Below are 12,777 nucleotides of genomic sequence, written 5' to 3' on the forward strand. Positions count from 1 at the left end.
TATTTACATTTAATGTGTAAATTTGGTGGCTATGTGTCAATAAATACACATTGATTTGTTTATATTTTCCAGACCATCAATCCCTTCATTGAAATAGGCCCAGAACTGTTGTTTTGCTCTGCTGAACCAACGATTTGTCTTTTTGTGGTCGATCCACAAATTACAGTCATCCACTGCAAAAATTCTTAAATATTGTGTGAATCAGGCTGTGAGTGACTGATGAAAATAAACAAATATAGCTCTCTATGATCTAAAATCCCTAATATCATTAGAAACCAATATTTACCAGGAGACAATCCTCAAATGTATAGCAACAAAACACCTCTCAATCATGTCAAACCAGAGGAAAATCCAGCAAAAATTATTAGAAATATATTCATTGGCTTTGTCTCACCTTAAAAACAAACGTTACCATCTCGGTATTTGTTGTGATGCTGATAAATTCATTCACTTTTATTAAATATCATCGTTGAGGTCAATATTATCTACATCAATACATCTTTCTTCTGAGAAAGATGAGAACCAGGCAGACACGAGGACCTCACGAAAACCCCACACAGAAGCGCCTGGCCCCCCCTGGGCCGACCAACCAGGAACCTTCTAGCCAACAGTACTATTACGTCAACATTGCTCAAGAAAAAATATGATGAATAAAAAGAACAGCAAATTTTAAATGTGCGAGAATGGTTCGTTGCCTCCACGCACGTCAACTAAGCTGGTCCTGTGGTGAACGATGAAGGCTTTTTGTTGGAGATAGCAAGCGAAGCTCCGCCCACTTGGTAGCCTCACGCCACTTGAGCTACTGCAGAGCAGCGTCCGGAGTTCAGTTGAGGAGAGGTGTCCAAACTGTCAAAATGAGATCAGGCCTGGATGTGTGCAGGCCTCTGGTCTGGCTGTTTGCCTTTTGTAGCTCTTCCACTTTGATCGGTCTGGCCGGAGGATCCTCGCTGTAAGTAAACCTGGATTTGCTCCTAATGTCTGCATGTGAAAATAGGCATTGATTGTTTGGGTGGATTTAAATCATCATGAATAGAGACGGACGGGTTGTTGAAATACTCCAGCATTTCGCCCCGATTCAAGTTGTTTCCAGTAAGTTTGGCTGAACCAACAAATTTCACCAGGTGATGCAACCTGACGGGAAATATGAAGGAATGTTTATTTGATCAGAACTGGATCCTGTCCAAGACCATCAATAAATCACCTATTGTTTGTAAAGGCAACCAAATCAACATATGAAAGTATTTCCGCACAGGAAGGTGATGTCTGCCCCCAACATCCTGCAAGTGGGAACCCCGGTAAATGTCTTTGTGGAGTGTCAGGACTGCACAGGAGAGGACGACATCCAGGTCGAAATCCTCGTTCTCAGTTATCCGACCAAATCCCGAAGGCTGGCATCCAGATTTGTGACACTTCGGCAGGTGGATCATTTCCAGTCCTTCGGAGTGATCAGGGTAAAAGAAGAAGGGCCAGGGTTTCCTTTGGTGAATCTTTTCCGACCTAATTAGCATTTGTTTTCAGATCTCCCCAACGGACTTTAGTCTGGAGCCCAACTTGAAGCAGTACGTCTTCCTGCAAGCTCGCTTCCCAGACATCCAACTGGAGAAAGCGGCCTTGGTGTCCTTTCAGTCTGGCTACATCTACATCCAGACTGACAAAACCCTCTACACACCCAACAGTAAACGTGAGATTCTTCCACATCGACGCTCTAAACAGATCCACGCGTCCGGCAGGAAACGTCTCGGTTTTCTTTTTCAGTTCATTACAGGATGTTTGCTGTGACACCGCACATGGAGCCCGTGGAAAGAGACAATCAAACAGATACGTCCATTACCGTCCAGATTGTGGTACTGTATTTTCATTTTTAGATGCACACTTACCAACGTCTTTTTAGATGGATTTTAAATGCAGTCAGTTCACACAGTTTAAACACTCGAACTGTCTATTCGCAGAGCCCAGAAGGGATCATTCTGGAGAGCAACACAGTCTTTCTGCAGTCTGGGATGTACTCTGGAAGCTACAAACTTGCTGAAATTGTCAGGTATGGTGGTCAATGTTGTGTCGACTTTATATGAAATACTGCTGGTGCGTCAAATCCTATCAAGGTCTTTTCTTTTCTAAATGGTAAGTCAGAGCTACTCTCTCTCTTTCTGCGTTTGTGTGTGTGTGTGCGTCTGTGTGTGTGTGTGTGTGTGTGTGTCAGCATTGGTCTGTGGAGGGTGGAGGCCAGGTTCAGCAGCAAACCTCAGATGAGCTACTCGTCCGAGTTTGAGGTGAAAGAACACGGTGAGCCGGGGAGAAACTCCAAATGTTCTGCCAGGTGTTCACGTTGGGACAGAATCAAAATGAACTTTCTGACGTCCCCTTAGTGCTGCCCAGTTTTGAAGTCAAGCTGATCCTCGAGAGCCCTTTCTTCTACACCGACAGCCAAGAGCTGACAGTTGAAATCAAAGCTACGTACGTTTGACCGACTGGGTGATGGTGGGAGTTTGTTGTGGTCGCATTTTGAACATTGTGATATTCAAGCATTTTTGTGGTTGTAGATACCTTTTTGGTGAAGAAGTTGATGGTACTGCCTATGGGGTATTTGGGGTTATCCACAGGGGTAGAAAACACAGCATCCCCAGCTCTCTTCAACGAGTGGAGGTAACTAAATGTTCCCTTTAATGTCACCCAGTAGACCTCCAGGTATACCCAGGAGGACACGCTAGGACTACATTTCCCATCCACCCCCAGAACTCCTTGGGCGTTCTACTGCCAGAGGAGCACATTCTAGATGTGGATAATTTTTTCATTTGTCCTCAAAATTCTACATTTGCACGTCACTTTAGATCACAGGTGGTGAAGGTCAGGTACAACTGAAGAAAGAGCACCTTTCTCACTACTTCCAAAACATACAAGATCTGGTGGGAAGCTCCATGTTCGTAGCTGTTGGAGTGTTAACAGAGAGTGGTAAGTGCTCAACTTATAGATAAGAAAGGCCTCAGCTCATAAACGCGCAGGATTAACCTACAGGCTCCATAAAGGCCTCAATGAAACATGAAGATCTGCACATGTGAACCCCCAAAAATGAAATGAAAGTAGAATTGAAAAGTGTGTATTGGTTTGTGTGCATCTGCAGGCAGTGAAATGGTGGGGGCAGAGTTTAGAGGCATCAAGATTGTAACGTCACCCTACACTCTCAGTTTCAAAAGAACACCGAAATATTTCAAACCAGGAATGTCCTTCGACGTCATGGTAAACACATTACACAAGCCGCTCATTTCACACTCCTTTTCTGAAAGACTGCGTTGATTGTGTTGGGTTTCGGTTCAGTTTTGGCTCCCAGAGGGCAGAGACGGTAGGCAATAAAAGGTTTTTACGGTGTTTTACTGTCAAAATTGAGACTGAGGCAGCCACACCCAAAATGGGAGGATGGGGGGAACAGGGAAAAACCAGCAATACAACACAATCACCTGTAACAGAATTAACTTATTTGGATCATTTCCTGTTGAAACAGTATCTTATTTTAATGAGCTATTCACTTGCAGGTTGAAGTTGCTAACTCTGACGGCAGCCCGGCACAGGGAGTCAACGTGGTGGTGGATCCTGGTGAGGTGAAGGGCCGAACGTCTGCCAATGGCCTGGCGAGGCTTTCCATCAATACGGACCAAGGAAGTCAGATAATTACAGTCACAGTAAGAGATGATTCATTTATATGTCTGTCGGTCTGACTCTCATCTTTAAGAAGAGAAATTTACTTCATGATTTGGTGGAGGAAAAATAATGGTAGGGACAGCAGGAGCGCCCTCTACTGGTTAAAGAATTATAAACGCAAAATCACTGTAATGGTAGGATTTAATCCTCACTTTTTGTTTGTTTCATTGCCCAGCTGTGTTTTTAATTGTAGGCGCGGACAGATGTTCGAGCCATTTCCCCTGAAAGACAAGCATCCACGAATATGACGGCTACCTCTTACACTACCACCAGCAACAGTTACCTTCACATCGGTAGGCTTCTGCTTCTGTCTGTACTGCGTGGAAGTAAAGATGGACAGGTCCGTTTCACACCTGATTTTGGTGCTTACGGTGTTGTCGTTGCAGGTGTGGACAGGGCTCAGGTGTCAGTGGGAGAGAATCTGAAGGTCATCTTCAGCTTCATTATGCAAGACAAAACAGACAAGGACATTACATACTTGGTAATTTGTGAGTGTGTTGGTGTGTGTGTGTCTTCTCATTACATCAACTACAACATAAAACAAAACTATGTATAGAGGTGATTTATGAAGTTGTAAAAAGTGTCAAATGATGTTTGTTTGCCCAATTTGAAGGCCTGTAGAGGGTCTCCAAACATTATTCCTTTTTGATCCTTTCCTGATCCTTCATCCTTTGTGAAATACTTTCAGATCCTGAGCAGAGGTCAACTGGTGAAACATGGCTTCTACAGGACACAAGGGCAAACACTGATATCCATGACAGTCCCTGTTACCAGCAACATGATGCCATCGTTCCGCCTCATAGCCTATTACCACCCAAGTGACAACGAAGTGGTGTCGGACTCTGTTTGGGTGGATGTTCAGGACTCCTGCCTGGGCTCGGTAAGACACAGGACAAAGCACTGCTACTACTACTACTACTGCTGCTACTACTACTACTACTACTACTACTGCTACTACTACTACTACTACTACTCTACTACTACTACTGCTACTACTACTACTACTACTACTACTACTACTACTGCTACTACTACTTCTACTACTACTACTACTACTACTGCTGCTACTACTACTACTACTACTACTACTACTACTCCTACTACTACTACTGCTACTACTACTGCTACTACTACTACTACTGCTACTGCTACTACAACTACTACTACTACTGCTACTACTACTACTACTACTACTACTACTACTACTACTGCTACTACTACTACTACTACTACTACTACTACTACTACTACAGTGTAGAGAAGTTCTGCGATTGTCAAATTCAAAATATGCCTCTTCCTTTAGTTGAAGCTGGAAACAACCACGCCCTCTTCTTCCTACGAGCCTCGCAAGATGTTTGGTCTGAAGGTCACCGGAGACCCTGGAGCCACAGTGGGACTGGTGGCTGTTGACAAAGGCGTGTTTGTTCTGAACAACAAGCACCTACTCAATCAGCAAAAGGCAAGATTAGTATTAAATGCTTGTTTTTATCATCATCATCATCATCATCATCATCATCATCATCATCATCATCTCCTCAGCTATTGTGTCACAAATAACCACACCCACTCCATATGTTTGACCAATCACACGGTAGTTCTCTGACATTAGACGACCACATGACATCATTTTGTTCTGGCCTCTGAAGCCAGAACCACTCCATGCTCCGGTTCTTGCAGGATATGGAACAGTCTCTGTTCACGTTTTAGGGTTGTTTCCCTCGTGCTCGAACAGCGAAACGCTGACTTTCGCTGTGTTCAGGTGTGGGACACGGTAGAGTCGTATGACACAGGCTGCACACCAGGCGGAGGGAAGAACGGGATCAGTGTCTTCTCTGACGCTGGGCTGCTGTTTGTTTCCAACACAGCTTCTGCGACTCCCCACAGACAAGGTGGGTTTCAAACCCTACAACAAAGTTAAGTTAGCCGACGTCATAAAACAGGCCAGGAAATAGTTCGATGCGGCAAAAGCATGTTAGGAAAAAGCAACACCGAAGGGAGGGAGGAGGGTAAGATGCAACAACCATCGGCTGTGTTGTGTTTGCAGAATACAGCTGTCCAGCTCCCAGCAGGAAAAAGAGAGACACGACCCTGAGAGCAATGACCACAAGCCTGGGTAAGAGCCCCAAATCATTCAGCCATCTAATTAACAGATGTCTTTCCACAGGAAGTGACGTAAGATCTTGAATCAAACTGTTACTTCCCAACTCCCATTATCCCAGTGGTGCGTTCAGGAAGGTGACTTATAGACGTACAATGATGCATACGTCTGTTTAATTCCAGCCAACCAGTATGAAGACCAGCTGCAGCGCGACTGCTGCTTGGATGGCATCAGGGACTCGCCGCTGTCCTACAGCTGTGAGAGGCGCAGCGAGTACATCGGGGATGAGGTCGCTTGCGTCGAGGCCTTCCTGCGCTGTTGCAAAGAGATGGAAACCAAGAAGGAGGACGACCTCCAAGTTGCTCTCAGTAAGAGGGGTAGGGGATCTATGGTCCAGCCCAACTCTCTGGCTGGAATACATCAAATATCATTTGAATTCTTGTAATGTTTGTAACGGCACTTCAGGTGAGGAGGACGACAGCTACATGGACAGCGATGAAATCGTTTCACGCACTCAGTTTCCAGCCAGTTGGCTTTGGATGGACGTCAAATTGCCTCCTTGTCCCGAGACTCAACCCGCCTGGTGAAGAAACAGAAAGACACAATAATGGGAATTTTTAAAAAAAAAAAAACACTTTGAGGATCAATTGCCTACGTGATGTGGAAAATTTGTTGTCCTCTTTTCAGTCCCAGCACATCGATGCAAAAACATATCCCACTGCAGGACTCCATTACGACCTGGCAGTTCATCGGGATAAGCCTGTCGAGGAGTCTCGGTGAGGATTCAGTGGTTACAAGCTGCCCTCTAGCCCAAATCTTGTTTAGCTCCATAGCCAGAGGTGGGCAAGTCCAGTCCTTGAGGGCCAGATCCGCACCGGGTTTTCTATCCTACAGGCACACAACACTTTTACCTGGGTTTCCGCCTCATTTGGCGAAAGTGGTTTCTTCCTGGTAGGATGCAAAACCTGGCTGGAATCCAGCCTTCATGGATTGTACTTGGCCATCAGGGGAGGGCAAATCCAGTCCTTGAGGGTTGGATTTGGGTTTTGTGTCTTACCAGGCAGAAACTGCTTTCACCAAAGTAAATGGAACCCCAGGTGAAAGCGTTGTCTACCTGTAGGACAGAAAGTCTGGCTTGAATCTGGCCATCGAGGACTGGATTTGCCCAGTTCTGTCCTTAGCTAATGCTCCGTTCTTGTCTTCAGGTATCTGTATAGCCGAACCATTGGAGGTCATTGTCCGGAAGGACTTTTTTCTTGATGTGAAACTACCCTACTTTGCTGTTCGTGGAGAACAGCTGCAAATCAAAGTGCTCATCTACAACTACAGCCCTAATCCCGCTACTGTGAGTTGCTGCAGTTAAAGAGGTGACGAGAAGAGACAGACCTAACGTTTTCGCCGCCTTCCCAAGGTGGTTGTTGATCTTTTCGAGCAACAAGATCTGTGCAGCGCGGCTTTCAAACGGGGGAAGCATCGCCAGGCGGTTCACGTCGGACGGAAAACGTCACTTTCCGTGCCGTTCATTGTTATTCCCATGAAGGAAGGGCAGTACCCCATCGAGGTCAAAGCGGCCGTGAAAGACTCCATGCTCAGTGACGGCATCAAGAAGACGCTGCGCGTCGTGGTGAGAGAGCGTTGTCATTCACATCTCCAGGAATTCACCAAGCCCTGGATGATGGCCCAGCTTTCTTTCCTTTTCAGCCCGATGGCATCATGGTTAAAGTTCCAAAGACAGTCGTTATTAATCCAGAAAAAATAGGAGAAGGTACGTCTTAAATATACAGCATATATGCTTTCGATGGTTCTGTTACAAGGTACAAGGTTTTTCCCCCTCTTTTTCCCAAGATGGTAAGCAGGTCGAAATCATCAACAGTAGAATTTCTCCAAGGGACTTTGTTCCAAACACACCCACGAGCACCCAAATCTACGTGACGGGTAAATGTATATGTTTGAACGCAACCTCGTTTTCTGGTGAGACCTGTGGCTTCACGCAAGGAAAACGTTTCCAGGCAGAGACCAAGCAGACAAGCTGGAGAATGACATTAACGGTGAATCAGTGGGCAACTTAATCTATCAGCCGGGAGGCGACGGGGAGGAGAATATGATCCACTTGTCCCTGACAGTAGCTGCAACATGGTATTTAGACCAAACCAACCAGTGGGAAGCCGTGAACATTGATCGACGTAACGAAGCCCTCCAACACATCCGCACCGGTGGGTTTCATTGGCGTTAAATGTGCAGGAATGACGGCGGCATGTTGGTAAAAGCCACCTGTCTGCTCATGTAGGTCACCTGAACCAACTGACGTACCGTAAGACTGATGGTTCTTTTGCTGCTTATCCCGATCAACAAAGTAGCACCTGGTGAGGCCCTCAAGCACGGGTGTTACCCACCTTTTCGCTAAGGATGCATTTGTTACTGGTGGAAAGGTCTGAAAGGATTCCCTCTTCTCTCCCCTCCTCAAGGCTGACAGCTTTTGTGGTCAAGGTGCTCGCCATGGCCGACAAGCTGGTGGCGGTGAAGAGAACCGGCGTCTGCGATGCTGTGGAGTTCCTGATTTCCAGAGTGCAAACACGTACCGGTCTCTTCCACGAGGCTGGGGAGGTGTTCCACAGTGCCATGATGGTGTCTCCATTCACTTCTGTCCAACATCTCCCACAGTTGGTGTTGGCTACGAATGCTTAGCATGTGTGTGTGTGTGTGTGTGTAGGGCGATGTCCTCGGCACTGATTCTGATGCCTCCATGACAGCGTTCTGCCTCATTGCCATGCAAGAGTCGCAGTCCATATGCACTCATGTCACCGTGAGTTCCACACTCGTCATTTTTATCAGCCTGTCGACCAACAACGTCCGGTTAATCAGATACCGCTGAAATCCGTAGCATTCGTCCCCCTCCCTCACGTTTCCCCCTACCCAGGGTTTGCAAGCCAGCAAAGCAAAGGCCGTGGTCTACCTGGAGATGCGTCTGCCCACCCTAATCAACCCATACGCCGTGGCCATAGCGTCCTATGCCCTGGCGAATGAGAACAAACTACGTCAGGATATTCTCTTCAAGTTCGCCTCGCCAGGTCTCTGGGTCAACATTTCATACTTATTACTAATAAACAGATCAGTCATTCATTGGAGGTGTAATATAGAAGGTTTTCCTTAGATTCCTCACACTGGCAGGTGCCCATGGGACGGGTTTACACGCTGGAGGCCACAGCTTACAGTTTGCTGGCTCTCATCAAGTCCATGGTGAGCACAGCGTGAATAGCTATAGCATTAGCATGAATAGCGATAGCATCGGCGTGAATAAAGACACGCATGCTAAAAAAAAAGGTGTCATCTCTGATAAAGGCATTTGAAGAAGCCACACCGGTTGTCCGATGGCTCAACAAGCAGCAACGGGTGGCTGGAGGTTTTGGATCGACCCAGGTAACTCCTCACCTCACCTCACCTCCTCTCAGCACCCACAAACTCATGTTCACCCCCCCCCCCCCCAATCCCCGACCAGGCCACCATACTGGTGTACCAGGCTTTAGCGGAGTTCTGGACCAGTTATAAAGGGCCAGAATATGATCTGAATGTCGACATTTTGCTGCCGGGCAGATCCAAACCTGACATGTACAACTTCGACCGTGAAAGCCGCTACACCACCAGGACGAGCAAAGTAAGAAAGATCACATTTGTGTATCATCTGAGACGTGTCTCTCACGGCTTCCGCTGATCGCTGTCCGTCTTTTCTGGACACGTCCAAATGAAACAGATGAAAAGCATAAACCAGAATGTGAAAGTGACTGCAACTGGAAAAGGAGAGGCTGTATTAAAAGTGAGTCTATCTATCTGTCTGTGGGCTCAGTTCCAGACATTGAATGCAGGTTTATTGAAATAAAGACACTTTAGTAAAGAAACGTTTACAGATTTTTACGCTTCTATCACCTTCTCTTCATACCAGATGGTGTCTCTGTATTACGCTTTGCCTAAAGACAAGGACTGTCCCCGCTTTGACTTGTCAGTTCAACTTCTCCCAGGTTATTATCACTTATTATGATCTGTTTATCGTCCTGGTTCATGACGTATTGTCTAAGTTTTTTCTTCATTTTTTTTTTTGTCCTCCCAGAAAAAAAGGACGAGGATGAGGCTACGTTTCAGTTAACGATAAAGGTTTTGTAAGTGTGGCAGATATCACACATTTAAAGTCACCTTTCCATCTTCTTCCCCTTATTCTTACTTCTAGTCTTGATCTGATTTTTATTCAAAATATTCTGACATCATTCTTCGTGTCCCCGTCTAAGCGGCCCCAAAACATTCATTCTAAGCCTTTTTAGACCAAGTGCCACCTCAAAAAAACTGTCCAGGTTTAAGGCTTACTTAAAAGTTATTTGTGTTTGTGTGTGTGTGTATGTGTGTATGTGTGTGTGTGTTCATGTATTTTTACCAGGCATAAGGACTTGGAGCGTGATGCCAACATGTCAGTTCTGGATATTGGCTTATTAACTGGCTTCGATGTTAACACCCAGGACCTGAGCCTAGTAAGACACACACACACACACACACTCGCGCAGGTCAATGGCTAGAGCGAACAACAGGGGGTGTCATATCGTTGTCTGGGGGTTGGTCACGTCAAGTCATAAAGACCTGTGTGTGTGTGTGTGTGTTTAGTTGTCCAAAGGTCGTGCTCGTACCATTTCAAAATACAGCGTGAACCCTCCCGAGTCAGACAGAGGCGCGCTCATCATCTATCTCGATAAGGTAAAACTTTGTTCTTCGTCTTTGTCTTCGTCTTCGTCTTCGTCGGCTTTAAATCCCTTTGGACTGCCACCGCTCCACAGATTTCCCACAAACGCCCGGAAGAGATCAAATTCAGGATCCACCAGAAGTTCAAAGTGGGTGTGATGCAACCAGCCGCTGTGTCTGTCTATGAACACGCCCTTGACGACAGTAACCGTGAGTGTCAGAGGCGAACCTACCTGCCCCCGCCCCCCACCCCCCACCCCCGCACACACACATGCATCCAACATGGGTTTGTGCTTCCCTAATGGCCTTCAGGTAGTCAGAGTGGATCATCGGGCTCTTTAACAGAGGTTTGAGGTTCCCGGGCTGCTTAAATGAGCACAGGTTCATTTTCCTAACGTGTTCTCCTGCAGAAACATCCTGCGTGAGGTTCTACCACCCAGAGAGGACATCTGGACAGCTGCTGCGACTCTGCAGGGGCGACGAATGCACATGTGCCGAAGGTGAGCGGGGCCGGGATAAAGCCGGGACCTCACCTCTCTCACATGAACCCAAATGCGATTTTCCAAACGCGGCTGTGTCGACGTCCGGACATCTGAAGGACACATGGAGCGCCCCCACGTGCGTGCACACATGCAACCGCCTTGGGTTGTGCGTTGACGCTCTTCCTGCTCTGTGCTTTAGAGAACTGCAGCATGCAGAAGAAGGGAAACATCAGCAACGACGAACGCACAGCGAAGGCCTGCGAGACTCAGCAGTTCAACAAAATAGATTACGGTAACAGATGGTTACGATTTGAATCAGGACGCTTGGACGAGTGCGCCAGTAACGTGTGTAACGTTGCCGTTTACAGTGTACAAAGTGAGACTGCAAGACTTCACAAAGAGTTTGTCCACGGACGTTTACACCGTGCGAGTGTTGGACGTCATCAAAGAAGGTGAGCGCCGTTTTTAACAGTGAGGTGTGGACGGAGTTTTCCCAGGATGCTTTGGGGCGACTCCTCTCTCAAACAACATGTTTGGTTTTTTTTTAACTGCAGGAAATAATGATGTGGCTCCTGAAGGGAAAGAGCGAATATTCCTCGGTTTCCCTCACTGCAGAGTGGCCTTAGATCTGAAAAAAGACCAAAACTATCTCATCATGGGCGCGTCCAAAGACATCCACGTGGACAGGCGGGATAAGTTGTACGTTTCCATGCTTGTGTGGGTCCCGTGAGGTCGTCCTGTGACCTCTGTGATCTTATTGGACCTCCTTACTCTTGCTCAAGCCGCTCGAAATCCCTAATCTGTGTTTGCCTTTGCACCCCTCAGGTATCAGTATGTTCTCGGTGAGAGAACCTGGGTCGAGTACTGGCCCACAGAGTCAGAGTGTAAGACTGAGCAACACAGGCCCACCTGTCAGGGCATGGAAGAGCTGGTTCGGGAGTACACGCAATACGGCTGCCGGCAATAAAAGGAAGAAATTCAAACATCAACGTGTCTCTTTTATGTGTTCACATCAATAGTGGTAGAGGATGTGCGAAAACTGTATTAGTGGACATTTCTGGTGTAAGTGTGAAGGCACTAAATATATTTATAATTTAAGCCTGTTTGGAGCACGATCCACCAACACAGTCTGCAGAGAAGGAAACACAAATGACACAATACATCACTGCTCCTGCTCAGGAACTCCCATTCATGTACATGTCCAGCACATGTTTAAACTGGGCCTTCACGTGGGTTCTCCTGCATGCAACTCACGTGCAACCAAAGCATTCCACTTTTGTGCATCAACTGTTTACTCCACCAAAATAATGCCGCTTGTTTTCGCTCTTTTTTATGGTCACTCCTATTGTACATTAGCCTTCAGATATCCTCTATAAGCAACAACTAGGTTGATGCACCTACGCCCGCCGGCCACCGCCTTCATGTCCACGCTCTTGTAAGCATCCTCGAAAGGATAAAGGGGGAAGGATGGCAAGTGGACGGCGATAGGCGCTTCAGTATGGATTGATTAACATTCATAGGTGGGATTAAGGGTTGGACCAAGACATTTGAGACGCCATAAGAAAGATGTGTGATTGTGTGGAAAACCCACAGTGAAGATGATGTAAATACCAGTAAAAACATAAAAAAATGGAATAAATTTGAGAAAGTAATTGGTGCAGAAAGCTCTCTTTTGGAATCTGTGAAGAGGAATAAAGGTTCTCTGGATTTAACTGTCTGGTTCTTCAGCGCTTCCTTTGGATTTAGAGGATTTTCCAATAGTGGATACTTTTTGGTTTTTCTTCA

The 12,777-nt window shown here is 46.5% G+C and overlaps 1 protein-coding gene across 2 annotated transcripts; it reads left to right on the forward strand.

Moving 5' to 3' along the window:
* Positions 1-766: 766 nt before the first annotated feature.
* Positions 767-11,981, forward strand: LOC130527596 (complement C3-like). Of its 2 annotated transcripts, none has more exons than XM_057036247.1 (43): positions 767-949; positions 1,253-1,451; positions 1,519-1,681; positions 1,756-1,844; positions 1,950-2,038; positions 2,201-2,283; positions 2,367-2,454; positions 2,541-2,643; positions 2,829-2,949; positions 3,119-3,234; positions 3,528-3,674; positions 3,887-3,986; positions 4,080-4,174; positions 4,382-4,573; positions 4,997-5,152; positions 5,453-5,582; positions 5,738-5,806; positions 5,974-6,159; positions 6,257-6,374; positions 6,479-6,567; positions 6,997-7,136; positions 7,203-7,415; positions 7,493-7,556; positions 7,637-7,726; positions 7,801-8,004; positions 8,079-8,154; positions 8,257-8,416; positions 8,502-8,594; positions 8,709-8,859; positions 8,943-9,028; positions 9,131-9,208; positions 9,288-9,443; positions 9,540-9,602; positions 9,729-9,804; positions 9,894-9,942; positions 10,215-10,305; positions 10,436-10,525; positions 10,606-10,720; positions 10,921-11,010; positions 11,192-11,284; positions 11,361-11,444; positions 11,547-11,691; positions 11,818-11,981. In XM_057036247.1, the coding sequence occupies exons 1-43, from the start codon at positions 855-857 to the stop codon at positions 11,957-11,959; spliced, it is 4,977 nt and encodes a 1,658-aa protein (XP_056892227.1). In that variant the 5' UTR covers positions 767-854; the 3' UTR covers positions 11,960-11,981. The 2 variants fall into 2 exon arrangements, with proteins under 2 accessions (XP_056892227.1, XP_056892229.1); XM_057036249.1 differs by having other exon boundaries at positions 8,257-8,395.
* The last annotated feature ends 796 nt before the right edge of the window (positions 11,982-12,777 follow it).

This window comes from Takifugu flavidus, chromosome 6 (assembly GCF_003711565.1).
Source record: "Takifugu flavidus isolate HTHZ2018 chromosome 6, ASM371156v2, whole genome shotgun sequence".
Taxonomy (NCBI): Eukaryota; Metazoa; Chordata; class Actinopteri; order Tetraodontiformes; family Tetraodontidae; genus Takifugu; species Takifugu flavidus.

Coding starts and splice junctions, on each gene's coding strand:
- LOC130527596 (XM_057036247.1), top strand. CDS start 855: ATGAGATCAGGCCTGGATGTGTGCAGGCCTCTGGTCTGGCTGTTTGCC. Junction 3,987..4,079: donor CAACAGTTACCTTCACATCG/GTAGGCTTCTGC, acceptor TTGTCGTTGCAG/GTGTGGACAGGGCTCAGGTG. Junction 9,805..9,893: donor GTCAGTTCAACTTCTCCCAG/GTTATTATCACT, acceptor TTGTCCTCCCAG/AAAAAAAGGACGAGGATGAG.